This window comes from Marmota flaviventris, chromosome 6 (genome assembly GCF_047511675.1).
Source record: "Marmota flaviventris isolate mMarFla1 chromosome 6, mMarFla1.hap1, whole genome shotgun sequence".
NCBI lineage: Eukaryota > Metazoa > Chordata > Mammalia > Rodentia > Sciuridae > Marmota > Marmota flaviventris.
This window is the reverse complement of record NC_092503.1, coordinates 35,842,024-35,859,095: the sequence shown is the minus strand read 5'-3', so window position 1 is coordinate 35,859,095 and position 17,072 is coordinate 35,842,024. Positions and strand designations below refer to the sequence as shown.

Genomic DNA, 17,072 nt, shown 5'->3' with positions numbered 1-17,072 from the left:
TTTGTTCTTCACTTACCCACCTCAGAACACCCTGGCCTCCTGGTGATTTCTCCTTGTGACAGAAATATAAGTCTTCCAGTCACAAAAATGACTTACCTCTACCAGAAACCCTGTTGCTTCCCACATAACCTGTCACACCCTCACTTCCTCTGGGTCCTAACTCATGTTGTTTTCTCAACAAGTCCTTTCCTAATCATCCTTCTAACATCCCTATCTCAATAATAGTCCCTAAATTCCCAACCATATTTTTCACCATAGCACTTTTCATGCTATTATTTGTTTATATTTACCACCTTTCTCCCCTCAATAGATGATAAACTCCAAATGAACAGAGGTTTTTAACATTTGTCCCAAGGTTTAGAATCATGCCTGGCAGAGGGTAAGCTCTCCAATAAATACTCATAAAGTGAATGAATGAATGGATCTCATGCTATCATCAAAACAAAACCTGATCAAATTATGTCATGTGTTTGCAAAAATACGGCATAACAAATCCCTCTATTATGTATAATTATAATGCACCAGTGAGAAAAATTTTAAAAAGAAGAACACCTGACAGATTTTAAGATAAAGTATAGTTTCAATATGTGCCTTTTAAATAGAATTTTATAATACTTACCCTTTCCAGGGTGAATGTCCGAACTACATATTCAGCAAGTGGTTCCATTTCTACACAGGTAACTTTGAAGTCACCATAAACTTCAGTATCATCAGGCCAATATTTATAGCACTTAACCTAAATGACAAAAAGAATACTTAGTTGTACCTGAATACATAATACACATGAGCCACGATGATTTAATTAAGGATGGCTCTTTTGGTCACACTTAAAACACAGATAAAAACAAATCTATAACCAGGCTCAGTGACACAGGCTGTAATCCCACTGATTCAGGAGGTTGAGGCCAGATGATCACAAGTTCAAAGCCAGTCTCAGCAATTTAAGAAGACCCTAAACAACTTAGTGAGATCCCCCCCCAAAAAAAATATTGGAGATGTAGTTCAATATTTAAGTACCTCTGGGTTCAATCCCCAGTACCCAAACAAAAACACATAAAAAAAAAAAATTGTTACATGACAATTGGAAAGACATTACACACTCTCCTAAAAATATATAAGTCTGTTGGGTGCAGTGGCACATGCCTGTAATCCCAGTGGCTCAGGAGGCTGAGGCAGAAGGATCACGAGTTCAAAGCCAGCTTCAGCAAAAGCGAGGTGTTAAGTAACTTAATGAGACCTTGTTTCTAAAGAAAATACAAAATAGGGCTGGGGATGTGGCTCAGTGGTCTAGTACCCTACGTTCAATACCAAAAAAAGTTTGGAATGGCAACAAAAAAATTTATATATATATATATATATATATATACACACACACACACACACACACACACACACACATATATGCACACACACATATATGTGTGTGTATGTATAAATATATATACCTAATAATATAATTGATTTTAGTATATTTTATTACTCAATGAAAAATTAAATAATTATAAAGGTCCATTTAGGAGAGCAGTTAACCGAATTGCTGTGCCTATGAATTTTTTAAAATCATTGTTGGATAATATTATCTTTAAGTATATCATATGTTTCTTCTCAGTTATATTCATGTGAATATGATAACAAAAACATCTTCTTTTCTCTTACCCGGCCAACCTCAACTAAGTTTGTAACCATCACAATGCAGGCAGACTGCTCTTGCCAGATCATTCTCCAGAAATCATATACAGTTTCATGAACTGGGCCTATAAAGAAATTGATTTTAATATTATGTTATCAGAGAAACTTTGTACTTAGTAAGAAGTTTAGATAAGATAAAAGCAGAGTAAATGAAATGAACTAAAAATGATCACTAAAAGTTCAATAAAGGGCTGGGGTTGTAGCTCAGTGGTAAAGCGCTTGCCTTGCATGCATGAGGCACTGGATTTGATCCTCAGCACCACATAAAAAATATATAAATAAAATAAAGATATTGTGTCTATCTACAACTAAAAAATATTTTTAAATAAAGTTCAATAAAAATGTCACTGGAACTAATTAAATTTAGTTCATACCTAAATTCACACTATTAAGCACAAACAAGCCCCCCCCCCCCGCCCGCCCGCAATTTGCCTTCTATACTTCTCAATTAAAAGAAAGATATCACTAGACTCTAGGTTATTTATATCTCTCACTAAGTGACTTCAGTGCATTTTCGAATACATGTGAAAAACAGTACTTTTATGCCACATCAACCAAATAGCATTTATTACCAATTCAATAAATGTTCAGCATTTATGAATAGCATGTGTTTAGAAGTTAATGAAGAAGCATCCTTACACATGATGACACATTCCAATATTTATCATCTTTAAACTGCAAAAGCATGTGCTGGGCTACACTCAGTCCCATAAAACTAGATTGCTCAATATAAGGGTTGACCTTTCTAACTTGAAAGAATATTCAATTAAACTCAATTACTCCAAAAATATGTGAAACACTTAGAAAAGGACTTCTATCAAAAAAATTAAAAAAGCATTTTTTTAGTTGCTTCTTGTATAAAACAGTTGTGCAGGTTTCTCTTTTGATGGCTGGGAATCAATTTGGAGAGAAAACTAAAGATGTTCTTTGCTTGGATACTTTTATTCTCTAATGCACCACTATAATATTTCCCTACTATTTTCTTATTTTCTATGAGGAATAAACTTGACTAAATTCCCTCTAAATCTCTGTTTTGTTTCATTCTTGACTTGCCAAAAAATTGCCAGGAGTCAATATAATATCTCATTATAACAATATTGGTCCTGGGTATTATTACATTCCAGGCTGAGAAATTGCTACAAAAACACAAGCATCTTATACAAGAAGAAATCTCCTCATTTTCTTTTTAACATAAATAAGGAATTCCTCTACCCAGCACTATTGACTGGTGCTTTGAGATATCTGAATACCAAGGACCAAATCACTAAAACTACCTGCAGCTTTTCTTTCACTTTTAATTAAAAAATAAATCAGCCAGGTGCAGTGGTACACACCTGTAATCCCAGCTACTTAGTTGATGGAGATAGGAGGATTGCAAGTTTAAGGCCAGCTTGGGCATCTTAGAGAGACCGTGTTTCAAAATAAAATGAAAATGCCTGGGGAAGCAATGTGGCTCAGTGACAGAACATTTACCTGGCATGTACAAGTCCCTGGGTTCAATTCCCAGGACTGGAAAAAATAAAATAAAAAAAAAGAAAGTCTTGCTTAAATTTATATGTTTGCACAGATTAAAAAAATTGTACTATACAATGAGTAAAGAACCATGTTAAGCAGAAGAGCTGATTTTCCCCCCATATGAATGCATAAGCAAGCTTGTTCAAGCTATTGCATTTATTAGTACAACATCTTACCTTGAGTTGCAATGTAGTGGCTTGGTCTCTGGTAACCCTAAAATAGGAGAATGAACTTGTTATCATATTGCATCAGTATCAAAAATAAATGAATGAAGGCATAAAAAGATGCAGACAACCACCTGTTAAGATTAAGTTATAGTAATAAATCCAGACATGAGTAGTGAACACATAGCTCACTTCTCAAACCTATATTATCTGAAAGGTAAGCATAAAACAAAATTAAATATTTTAAAGGCTCTGATTAAAATATACATTGTATAATTAATTTTGTTTGCTAAAGAATAACCTCAGATTTTGTTTGGTTTCACTAAAATGTTTATGCCTTCATGTTTATCTTTAGTCATTCATTCCTGGTAAAATTGTGTTTAAAAATATTTATTCTTACTTTATCATTCAAAAGTACAACACACTGCATTACAAATGGACGAGGACATATTAGAACCATAAAAAGAAAAATAACAGAACATTCCAATGTTAGAGCTGGACAATGCATGTGTGCATCAAATCAAAGCCCTGCTGAGATTATTTTTTAGAGAGTATTCCCATCTTGTAACATGTTCAGGAATCTGCAAAAACTATTCTGTGTGTGCTGATAATGTTAATCTACACACACATAATTATAGGTACACACATATATAGGGAAAGAGGAGTTTTTCAAAAGTGCATCTTATCCTGAACAAAAAACTGAGCACAGTGTGCCCAAAACTGGGTAAACATTTAATTTTATTGCAATAAATTATTCCTCACAAGGAATTCATTGTTAGTTGCTGTCAAATGGTTTGAATTACAACAGACCGTGAGTTGAAAAATTATTGATGGTAAGACAATGTTAAGCTTTGAATCAGCTGTGTATTTACCAAACAACTCCAGTAAAAGAGTCTGTGGTAAATTTGTCCCACATTTTGATGTGGACCACTCAGTACCTATGTGCACTGAGATCTCCAATCTAAAATTTAATAGTGTGTGCTTCACACCATTGCAAATTGTGAAGATTTCTACTTCTTAATTTGCCAACATAGCATAAGGTTTTATGGAAAACCTTTTCCTATATTTTATAAGTGAATGCTTATAAAATAACCTTCTGTTTTTAAAAATAATCTTGTTTTATGAAATATTACTAATTACAGAAGATATCTCTTAAGTATAATAAACTAAATAGGAGAGGGAAATTATAACATGTACAGTAATCAGCCAAAACACACTGGGGTCTTCTTAATGGAAAGACTGGATATGAGATCTTGTTTAGAACACAGTCCTGCATGCAAACCACAAAGTAGTGCTAAATAAGGCTCCACAGTGTATACTTTGGCAGAAAGCAGAGATCAATTTAAATAGGTAAGAGCAACTACAAATTGATAAAAGAAATGGTTTCTTTTATTTTGTAGAGTAGCTTTCTGTGATGATATGTCTAATAAATTTAAATACTGAATGAGAATAAGATTATGATCAGAAATTTAACAAATATACATAATACTTAACACTAAATTATAATTCTCGAAATTACTAAAACACAAACTTCATAAGAGCTATATTTTCTATTTATGAAAATTATAAAAATTGGGACTTCTATTTCATCTTTTATGTATAAAAAACTATGCAGTGATATTTTACTTCCATATTTTGCATTGTAAGTATGTGTACTTTGAATCTGTCAATTTCAGCACCTGAAATTTATAATTATAAATTATAATTGCTAAAAAAAATGCTGAAGCTCAAAGGAGTGTTAAATATGTACTAGACATTGTGCTAAATGCTCAATGTGTATAACTTCATTTAATTCTCATAGCAAAGTGAAATATACTGTTATTATTATTACTATTCTTACTGTAAAGATGAGGAAACTGAAAAACAGACAGAGAAGTAACATTCCCAAAATCTCTAGTGTGATTTTGAACCAGGTAATATGACCAAAGAGCCTATTCTCCGTATATATACTGTAATGCATTGCAGCCTTACCAATATATTTCATTTGATACTTTCCCTTAAATAATTTGCATTTGTATATATGTATGTAACTAAAATTTAACAATGGAATTCATGATCAAACTAAACTTTTTCATTAGTATGACTCAATATTTATGTGTGATATATGTATTATAATTGCAATTTAGTAATTATTTTGCCTGAGTAATTTTATTGCTTTATAAGCCAATACCATACCACACACCACAAAATGGTCACCCTGTTTATTTCTTTTTGATTTTTCCTTTTTAATTTAATTTAATTTTATTTTTTGCAGTGCTAGTGGTTGAACCCAGGGCTTTGCACCAACTAGGCTAGTGCTATACCATGAGTTATACCCCCAGCCCTCCCTACTTATTTTTAACCTCAGGAATCAAATGTAAAATAAAATTTCAGAAAAACTAATACACATCATACTATCCAGCTTCTCACATGTTTGGGGAAGGGTAAGAATAAAAGCCAGAAACAGAAATCATCAACAAATAAAACTCGAGTACATAATAAATTGCTGAAGCCAAAAATGATCCTGTTTTTCTAAACAAGAAAAGGGAAGGAGATAAAATAGATCTTACACATGTAAAAGAATTACAAAAAAATGAACATAGATATACTGTATGAGACTAATTAGGTGAAGCATGCAGAAATAACCAGTAGTAAGCATTAGTAATAACCATAATTAAGAATATTCATATTAAATATAAGAGTGTTCTGTTATTTACATATAGTGGTACTTACATCCCTGTACAGCCAAATCTACAGCCCAAACCAAAGTCAGGTGTGAAAGAAAGCACAACAACATCAGTAAGTACTAGGACGTGGAACAAGGAAAAGTGTACAGTTTGTTCTTTATTTTAAAAACTAGCAATCACTTTATAGGCAATAACAAGCAAAAAGGTTCACAGATATAAGCTGATAAAGTAAGCATAATATAAAAATATGTACTATCAAATACTTACATCTATATAGTTGGCATTAATGTAATCTGAAGAAGGATCATCTTCAACAGGTTGTAAAATTACTCTGGAGTGATCATCTAAAAATGTTTAAATGATAAAATGAAAGCTATTAAATTTCTCCCCTGTTTGGAGACAATGTCACTGGTAGAGATTTAAAATAATTCAGTCTCATACTATAATCCACACTTACCAATCCTCTATAAAAATTTACTACTATCAAATCAGTGATCTGAGGCAATGCTAGAACTTTAATGAGCTTATTACTTATTACAATTATAATGTCCATGACTTGCATCTCATAGTTGGGAAGTTTGTAGACAATGTGATAATATCTGATGAATCATCCTTTGGCCCATGAACTTGTCTGACAACCTTCACTTTCCTAAACTTTGAATTTTGCTTTGTAGAGGCATGATTAAAGTCCTTAAAGGCCTTTGCCTCCATACTTTACAGCAAACTGAGCCATAAAACTGGACCGTGAATTTTCAACCTTGCTCTCATCTTTTTTCTTGAGAGTTAAGGTTAAATTTTGATGTATTTTAAAATAATTTAAATTCAGAACAGAATAATTTAAGTAAATCAGCAGCCAATTGCAAGTTAAACTGCCTACTAATTTCTTTAGTACTCCTGTGGTTTCCAATGGCAATAAATTTATTTTTCTCATGTATACATTGTGAAGAATTAATTAGGATGAAGTCCCAAATGATGACCATTTCCTGGGCAACCTGGGTACAGCTGTTGGCTCCAAGAAAGGAATAGAGGTACCTGGAATGAATAAACCTCCAACCTTGACTGTGTTTGGTCAGCATGTTATAGCAATTTATAACTGAAAAGATCTTCACTATCCTGATTTTCTTAGCTGTTTAATAACATCCCCCTGCATTTATGTATAAACATGAAAGCAAATCGCAAGTTATCTCCACATGGTGAAGAATCTGAAGCAATTTAATAAATGAGGATGACAACTGCAGTTATTGCTCATTGTTAATGCTATTTTAATATTAAATAGTACTTTATAACAGATGTGCCATGCTCTAGGACTCTCTAAGTTTAAAAACCACATAAGGAGCAACTGCAACTCACTATATATTGTTGTATACAAAATATTTATGTTCACCAAGAATAATATGGGAACTTACATGCTATAATGTTTCCATATCGGTTTTTTGCTCTGTTTTGATCTTTTTTAGCTACATCCCAAGATGCTGATTGACCTTCAAAGAAGCTCTGGAAAAAAAGAAAAAAAAATTAACAGGTAGATTGAATTTAATTCCATTAAAAAAAAAACAAAACAGGTTTGTGTGTTCAGAAGACAAAAATGGTTAAAAGCCACTTTCTCAGGGAGGCAGGAATTTCTGCAGTAGTAAACAGGCTTTAACTGGGACCTCAAAGCTGGTTTGTTGGCCTCATACTTGTTCATCTTGGATTAGACTGAGTTCAAATTAAAGACAAAAAGTAACCTTAAGAGGAATAAAAGGACCTTGAAAGTATTTCAAGTTTCAGATGGCTATAACTTTTGTGAGATGGCAGTAGAAAAAGCATCATTCTTTTCAAAATACATTGAATAATAATGCATCAAAAACTGCGAAAATTACTTTTAATGAGTATCTTTCCAATGTGTGTTCTTTAGCATTTATTGTAGGAAAAAAATAAAACCTCTGCTTCCCTCTATAATTATTCATTAAATTGTGTGCAATACATCACATTTCATTTTCTTTGAAGATCATGAAAAGGACTGAGTCTCTACAACAAGGGACCATATGAAAATTAAAAAGAGTCCCCTTCTCCAAGAATCTAGGAACAGATGAATTTGTTGATTGATTTAATTACCATATGCAGCAATTTAAAATATGGGTAAAGATTTCTCTTTGCAGAAAACTTAAACTTTGCTTCAACACAGGAAATGAGGTCTTCAAAGAGCCAATAGTCTTTGAAGCAAAGTACACAGGAATACACATGAAATGAACAAAAGAACCAGATCTGGCAGGGTATTCTAATTCTATTCTAAAAAAAGCATTTATTTTGTTTCTATGACATAGTGCCCCAACATATATATCTGAAACCAGTATTCAAAATCAAAGGTAATTTTATTCACTCCCAAAATAAGGTATGAGAGTAGTTTATAGATTAAACATGGAGTTTACAAGATTTTTCATGAAAATGGATGTCTTTTGGATGCTCTTTCAAAGTAAAGTATTGCTTGGTCTCTTTCACTCTAAATGTGTGTGCCCTGTGGTGGGTGTAGTGGTATGGACATACTTTCATGCTTCAGGCTGACATTTCTCAGTATGTGTCAAACAGCTAAAGTACTTTTCCCTCTTTGCTGCATTATGTTTACCAGAATGTTCAGTTTAAATCACTTCCTAAGATAAATCCTGGTATTTGGGTATGAATGGGAAGGGCAAATAGGTTAGAAGAAGAATTTCCCACATCCTTCTTTCTGGCTACTTAATGGTGTTTATTGGATTTGCAGTATTCTCTCATCCTTGCCACTCTCAACCAACAGTTTATGAAATTAACCTGAGAGTGGCAAATACTACATTGGAAGCACAAACCTTCTTCCTTCTCAATAACAGAGTTAATAAGCAAAGAAGTAGAGAAATGCCTGGTAGTTAAGTCATTCAAACAGAGTCTGTAATGTACAATGGCACTCTGGGTTTCTTGTTACTAGATTTTTGAATGGGCAAATATAAGGAAGGTCTAACAAAGTGTTTTTATTTACACAATAAGTTATGGAATCAAAAATATTCTTAAATATTTTAAATTTAAATATTTAAATATCTTAAATATTCTTACAATTAATGAGGAGCCAGGTCTATCCTTGGGAAGTACATCTCTGTCCCTGTTTGCTGTATATACACTTGACTGTACATATAAACATTGGATTAGAGAGGTCACAGAGCATTCCATTCTTGTTATGCTCAAAGGAGGAAAAAAACATTAAATTCCACCATCATGGTTAAAAATAAAGTTTAATGTAGTACTGAAGCTTTCACCTCATATTCCTCTTTGAACCCATAGCTGTCTGATGTCTTCATGAGGTTAATGTGTTGCAGAAGGTCGGCTACCCTGATGGCTGGGTGCAGCTGTCCCGTCTGATAAGGGGATTCTGTCCCCTCACAGAGGTAGCGAGGTACATCTAGAAGGCGACTGGATTCTGCTGTAGCAGCGCTGTGGTTCTCATCTGGCATTTTTCACATTCCAGAAGATTAAAAAAGAGATAAAGTTATCTTGTTTAATATACATCAATGCAGAGAAGATTTTAAGACCTTAAGACCTTTCTGATAACAGAAGGAAGAGAGAGAACTACCAGCTAATAGGAGCCAAGGACAGGGTCCTCATAAAGAAAGACAAAGCCTTAACTTTCCACTACAGCTCAAGGGTGGAGGTCAGAGCATATGACGTGTATATCAACAAGATGCAGAGGGACATCTGACCTGTGTGACTTTTTGGTTTTGTTTTTGATTCGGTGGATCAAACCCAGGGTCTCAAGCATGCTAGGCAAATCCTCTACCATTGAGCTACATCCCTAACCCACTGATTCATGGCTCTCCACCCCTTTCTTGTGATACTGGGGGTTGAACTCAGAGAAACACTACTACTGAGCTATATCCCCAGTACTTTCTGTTTTTTATTTTGAGACAGGGTCTCATTAAGTTGTTTAGACTGACCTCAAATGTGTGATATTCCTGCCTCACCCTCCTGAATAGGTGGGATTACAAGAGTGTGCCACTGTGCCCAGCTCTGCTCCAGTTTCACTAAGCTTGGAGGAGAGCTCTAGCTGAGTTCTTACTGTTTCTTGCATTGCAGTCATAGCAGTATAGTTTGGGACCAGAGGATCAAACTGTCAACTGGAAAAATGTTTTCATTGTTGAGTAAGTGAACAAACCCTTTCCCATGCGTATCTCAACCTCCCTCAGAAAACCAATCTAAGCAAACCATCTCCCACAGGGCTGATCTTCTCTCCTTTGTGGCCCTCTTGTTGTCTGGGGCTTTTTAACACAACACACTCAGGAATGGGAAGTGTGGGCATTCTATAGGATCACTCCCTTCCACCACCCAGCCTATGAGTCAGGTTACATGTGTATTTTTATTCAATCTCTGCCCCCTTGGTTTCTTCTTACTGTTATTTGATTGCTCACATATTTTGACTCTTCAGGCCACCATGTGAGAGAAAACAGAGTATGCTTCTGGAGCAAAATGTGTGTGCCTCCCCTGGACTTCTTCTCCTGCCTTTCTAGGCTGAGTTATGAAACTACTTATTTTTTCCATAACCTTCTGCTTTTTAATATCTATATACATCTCTATTTTCTTTTCTAAGCCCCAAATGCTTAGAGTGTAGAGACAGAGTCAGAATTTTCTTCTTATTCTTAGTGTATTACAGTCTTTCAATAAATATTTCAATAAAATATTGGTTAAAATCAATCGAATCCCTCACCACCCACATTTAAGTGTAGGCCCCATCCCAATTGTGTTATTAGCTCAAAACAAAAATTAACTTTAAATTCTCATTCTGTCATAAGGAGGAAGAAAAGAACAAGAACATTTTGCCTATGAAGAATAAACAGTATTTTAATGACCGAAGTACTAATCATTACAATGAGAAAAAAGCATGCTTATATTTATCACATTTAAACTTACCACTTAAAAAAAGACAAATGTTTTAAGGGGTGTTACTTTGAAAAGCATTATACTGTCATACTCATTAACAGAAAAGAAAGTACACTCTTAGGGGAACTTCTGTTTTTAATGATAATGCATATTGTAGAGAACGATATTTAATTAACAGTTAAAACATATTTCAAGTGCTGGTACATTTGCCTGTTCTATCACCAACTCTACAAATAGGATATGGCAAAAAATGAATTGTTGTCCCCATGATAAACATTTTTTCTTCCTGGAGAAGGAAAAAAAAAAAAAGAACCCTACAATCAGATTTGTGTTCCTCTATAATTTAGCTTGATTGCATTTATCTTTACTTTCTCTTATTTAAGCTGAATGTATTTTTTTTTTTTTTTTGCATTTACTCTTAAAAATACCACATTCAATTAAAAAAAAAAAAAAACTCTGGTGGATTCTGTTGTGATCTAACCCCCAAGTGAATTAATGTCCTTTACTTGGGTCTTACTCACCCCTCTACACACAAACGTTTGCTGACAAACATGATTCATAAGCATTAACCTCTTCTTAGTATAAGACTATGGTCAACTAATCTACTTTTACTAAAACATTACAACCAATAGACTGACATAAATTTATATACATTAACATGTGTATATGTGTGTGTATACATATATGTGTGCATATATGTGTGTGAGTGTGTGTGTGTGTGTGTGTGTATATATATATATAAAATATTTTACTGGAGATAAATATCTCCAGTAAAATTAAATTCAGAAGTAACTGAACTGAGTTAGGCACTATCAGAGAATATATGATTGAAGGTGAGAAATAAAGACAACAAATAACCTTAGGGAGCTCAATGCAACCACCCAAGCAGGCAGTGGGGGCTCTACAGAGCAGCCCTAGAGCTCACATTGCATTTGCTGAGGGTGCAGAATGTTTACAATTGTAGAGGCTCAGTGAGAAACACAGAAGTCACCCATACTACAAATCTTACAGATGATTGTTCCCCAGTATGAAATAGACAGTGCCTTTGTGTTGCATTAAGTTTTAATACAGTAGTACAATAAGCAGTAAGGTCTTCAAAATAATCACATATGAATTATGAATCTCAATACATTTCCACCTCATTAAACCACCTAATAATGTGACTGCTAGTGAAGGTACATGTTACTAATCATTATCCTTATTACACATTTAAGAATAATCACTTCAACTATATCCTTGATTGAAAGGTTTTCTAGTGTTCTGGTATTGCAATACACTTACCAGTTATAGGGACTTAAACCCAATGAAGCAGTAAAACACACACACACACACACAAACACAAAAATATGAATCAATATGAAAAGTTTCTGAGTCATTTTAAATCAGTAATAAATATTAATATTAAGCAATATTTGAGGTGATTTCAAAAATTGCTTTATAAATACAAAAATCAATTAGATGCAAAACACCATAATCCTAAGAATGATGAAAAATGCAATAAATTATTTCTACATATAACATGATTAATGAGGGATTTAGCTTTTAATCCATTTTTTAAATCAACCAACTTGACTTTTAAAATGAAAAAAAAATGCATAATGAGTGTTTGTATAAATAGTTCATATGACTATTGTCTTAACTCTAGAATACCCCCCTTTTCAAAAAGAAAATTATTACAATAATTGTTTAAACTTCATAGTTTGTAAAAGTCTCACTCATTATCTCATTTTCTCTTTATAAAACTCTGTAGAAAATTTAAAGGAATTTATAGGAATTATTACACTGTTTTGAAGATGGGAAAGCAAAATGTATGGAATTTTTCATGAATTTTTAATCTAAACCAAAAAGGGGGGACTGAGATTTGGACCTAATTTTCTATACTCTTAAAAATTACTCTAATGAAATTTTAATATTTAGGCAACTAATTTTTTCAATGAGTTCCTTAATATTTTAATTGACTATTATTTATTCACTTGATACTGACAACATTCTAAGTGTTAAAAAAAAGATGACATTTGCAGATGCATCTGGTATCTCCCCATGATGATCATACATGGCTTCTCCCTAATGCAATGAGACCACTCTGGGGGAAAAGTTCTCCCAGTTCACTTCCTCCCATTTTTTTATGCAGATTTCACAGAAAGAGTGTAGTAGGAATTAGGCAGTTTCTCTTAAAGTATATATATTTTATTTCAACTACAAAATTATAACTTAAAATAATTAGAGAATAAAAAGTCCATTCTTAACTGAATTAGTTGTATTGTTTGAAAATATTTTATAATGTAATTAAACATTGAATATAGGAGCGCAAATGCATGGATAAATTATAAGCTTAAGTTTGTATCTTCACAGGTAATGTTAAATAAAGATAAAAACTATGATGTAGGAATTTTAAAGATATATTTATCTAAAAATTTCCACATTTCTTTGGTTAAATCTTAATTAGAAACATTAGGGTAAAATTGATATGAAACTGGTGAGCATACAGCAAGTTGGCCACAAATCATTGGTGTGTAATTAGTTGAGAAATGGAGTACAATTTGAAATGAAACTCATTTCATTATGAAATATATAGCTGTATTTAAAAGTTGAATTTAACATCTAAATGGCCCGAATTATCACTAGCAATATCATCTGTCTTAGATATTATATAGAGGTAAACAAAGTGGCTTATTTAAAATTTTTGAAAGACAGCACTATTTACCATGTAAGGTTTATGTACAATGCCAAACCCCATATCAGGACTATAGCAACTTTATCTGAATCTGTAAATTCTTGGTAAAGATAAACTAAAAGCAAATGCACACGGTCCTAACTCTACTTAAAAAATGTATTCTACAGTTTTTATAAAATTCATAAGATTTAGGAAGTCCTTTTCCATCAGGTAGACTTTCATATAAAATCTAGTTTTTCCATTATAACTTGTCCCTGAGATCGAATGCCTTTGGGTTCATTCCACTAACTTGGATATATTAGCATTAGTCATACATTAGGGGCTACAGAACTTTTGTCCCAAATCTAAAAGAACCATTAGTTAAAGAATAAAGTAAACTTTAAACAGTATACCTTGCTAATTTGAAATCCACTAGATCTGGTTATGTTGAACAGAGACACTCTCTCTAATAAGATCAGAGCTGTCTATTTTAAGCATCAAGACATGTTCAGAACTGCAAATAATTTACTATATGGATAAAGCTACAACCCATGCAAGGAGTTGTGATCCATGCAAAAAATAAAATAAAAAGTAATGGTAAAGATTTAGGGCCTCACCTAACACAGCAGTCGGCACAAGTGGATCATTGGGCACTGTAGGAAAACAAAGCTCATGAAGGAATAGCTGGTTCTAAAATTATATTTTGAACTCTTCTTTCTTTATAACAGATTTATGCATTCTTAAGAAATATAATGACTAAACTTTCTTCTATAACTGTACCTATAAGGGTTAAATTCTCTCTTCCAGCTTGAGTTCTCACAAAACATCAACAAAGGTGTATCTACAATTATAGTTCAGTACTCTGTTCAACTTAAAAAGCCAGAAGATTCAACTTGACATTATAAAGATTATAAAGTTAGAGCAAAAGAAACCATGCAGTTTGGAGCTAACAAGTATTAGAAAAATAATTATCTCATATTCATTCCATATAATGTTTTTCAGTTTAACTGTGGGAAGTAAATTTAATCCTTTCTCTAAGTTCATAAGTGCATATTTATAGTTATGCTGCTGAATTGAAACTTTATAATAAGGTTCTAACACAGGCAATAGAAAAGTTTGAGGAACAGAAATGCTTTCAAACCTATAATTGATTAAATATTAAATCAGGTACTTAGAGAGATGGTACATTTATATTTTCAGCAAAACTTACTTTCAACATGAATAGTATTTTATGTACTTCCCTGTCATTTTTATTGTGTTGAAATAAAAATAAAATCGATCAAGAAGGCCCCATCATGATTAAAACTAAATTCCAAAATTACTCATATAGCATTTGTAATTTCTAATTTGGTGTAGATATATATCATGAAAAATGATAGGATGCATTTAGCCCAAGGATTATCGAAAAATTTCACCAGAAAAAATTTCCCCTCTCTGAAACAACATATAAGCATTCAGCCAACAAACACTTAACTTTCAACCTTACCACTACAATATATTTGTAATCTGTATAGGAAATAATCATTCTATTGTTTATCTTTTTTCTTACATCCATATTTTTCAGACCAGAATAGCATATCTCTAAAAACTGTGACAAAAATGCCTCTAGGTACAAATGGCCAATGGCAAACCTGATTTATGTACATCAAGTATCAATTTTTCTTGAGTATTTGAAGAAACAAATTCAGGTAAGTTAATTTAATTAGCTTAAAACAAGCACAGGTACTATAGAAGAAAATATAAAATTTGAAGATAAATAGTATTACCAAGACTGAGATAATTATTCAAGTCATCTGCCATTAAGTAGTACTTTGGTAGAAGTAGTTTAAAAACCCTGCCTTCATAGATCAATATTAGTAACTCTTAAGATGGATGGATGGATTGGTGGATTTCACCATTCCTTTTACATCCTTCAATTCAAACATACTTTTAGACGTCACAGTATATATTTAAAAGCATATAGGTTTCTCTTTCCCCTAGTTAAATTTCTTCGTATTAATATTCCCTAGGACTCCATAGTAGACTATTTTAATGGAATAAGTCTGCCAATACCATTAATTCCCAGAAAGAATTACTGTTTCTTCATATCACAAAAGAAACTTTATCTTACAAGAAGGGAAATGCAAATGCTGAAATAATTATAAATTCTGACATGAACCAATTTTATGTAGGCAATCTCATATCTAAATTAAAGGAATAACAAATGATATGGTCTGAGTGGTATATATTTAGAATATATCTTATGATTGAATAATAAATTTCATGCAGTTTAAGGTGAAATGAAATACAGTAGAAAGTCTAAACATAGGACTTCTTGTAAATCCCATAATATCCTCTATCTCCTTTTTTTGCTTTCTAGATACTTCTTCCCTTTCTTACTCTCTCATTATTTAAAAGTTAACATATAGAACTCAAAATAAACTTAAGAAGCTTCAGAATCACTTATTAAGATTTCAGTGAAGAACTTACATCTTGGACTAAAATTATGTTGGTCCATGAAGGTGATGGAAAGAGGATCTTCTGCATGCAGAGTGCTCTGGTCAGCATAGCTTCGGTCCATAGCATTCACCATGTGAGTCATCTCTTGCCGAGTGTTGCCCATAGCATCTTTGCGCTTTTTAGCCAGCTTGCTGCCAAGGCAAATACAAAAGGGAGCCCTGAGTGTGAGTCTTGAAGAAGAGCTGACACCAGAAACAAGTAGTTCAAGTGTGCCCAAGGACAAGGTAACAGATGTTGTTTAGAAAACCTAAGAACTGGTAACTTCTGGAATTCAGTTGACATTCAAGCCATTATATTGATTTGTTGCTGTAGAACTATTTGATTTGTCAGATATTTTAATATTCAAGCTGTCAAATCCAAAATTATCAACATTTCCTGTATTTCATTCTATTAACTTTCATTAAAAAATATAACTACATTTTACCAAAAATATAAACAAACACTTGTTAAGTAGAGGAGGTCAAGGAAGATTTAAAGCTAAGTTTTGGTCTTTCTCCTAAGTGACAGATTCCTTTGATCAACTTTCAGAGGTTCTTCTTGGGAATAACATGACTTAAGTTTTTTTGATCATAGCCACTTAATTAAGATAGATAAAGAAAAGTCCCATTCTTAATTCTCTCTGCTATTACTAAGTAAAAATGCAACATGAGTAGAATCAATCTCTTTAGTTATATATTTGTAATATTAATCAAAACCTAATCTTCAGTCTTTTAGAATCAACCATGATTAAGTACAAATAAATATATGGGATTAAATCATATAATGTGTAACAGAAGTACTGAGAGGATTTTGGAAAAATCTTATGTAAAGTTACAATGCAAATAATCATCATCTTGGAGTACTGATGTAGTCAAATCCTAAAAACATGATTTAGAACCTCATTGCAAAACGTCCACTAGGGAGGTAGGTCCCTTATGAATTCACAGCAGGGCACATTATTGATGGGATTTGGAAATTAGTAGAGTGAGCATTTTGAACTCCTCAAATACTGACACTTTTATCTTGCAT

General features: G+C 32.8%; 1 protein-coding gene across 6 annotated transcripts in view; it reads right to left on the bottom strand.

Moving 5' to 3' along the window:
- Positions 1 to 17,072, bottom strand: part of Ptprk (protein tyrosine phosphatase receptor type K) — a 542,901-nt gene that overhangs the window by 18,899 nt on the left and 506,930 nt on the right. For 3 of the 6 annotated variants that reach the window (XM_071613038.1, XM_071613039.1, XM_071613040.1), the window contains 8 exons: positions 16,035 to 16,195; positions 14,183 to 14,218; positions 9,298 to 9,485; positions 7,441 to 7,528; positions 6,302 to 6,378; positions 3,381 to 3,417; positions 1,657 to 1,754; positions 620 to 736 (listed from right to left, as the gene is read on the bottom strand). In XM_071613038.1, the coding sequence (XP_071469139.1) occupies positions 620 to 736; positions 1,657 to 1,754; positions 3,381 to 3,417; positions 6,302 to 6,378; positions 7,441 to 7,528; positions 9,298 to 9,485; positions 14,183 to 14,218; positions 16,035 to 16,195 (802 nt within the window). Of the gene's footprint in view, positions 1 to 619; positions 737 to 1,656; positions 1,755 to 3,380; positions 3,418 to 6,301; positions 6,379 to 7,440; positions 7,529 to 9,297; positions 9,486 to 11,139; positions 11,199 to 14,182; positions 14,219 to 16,034; positions 16,196 to 17,072 lie in introns of those variants that run through there. The other 3 variants (XM_027947359.3, XM_027947360.3, XM_071613041.1) reach the window with 2 other exon arrangements.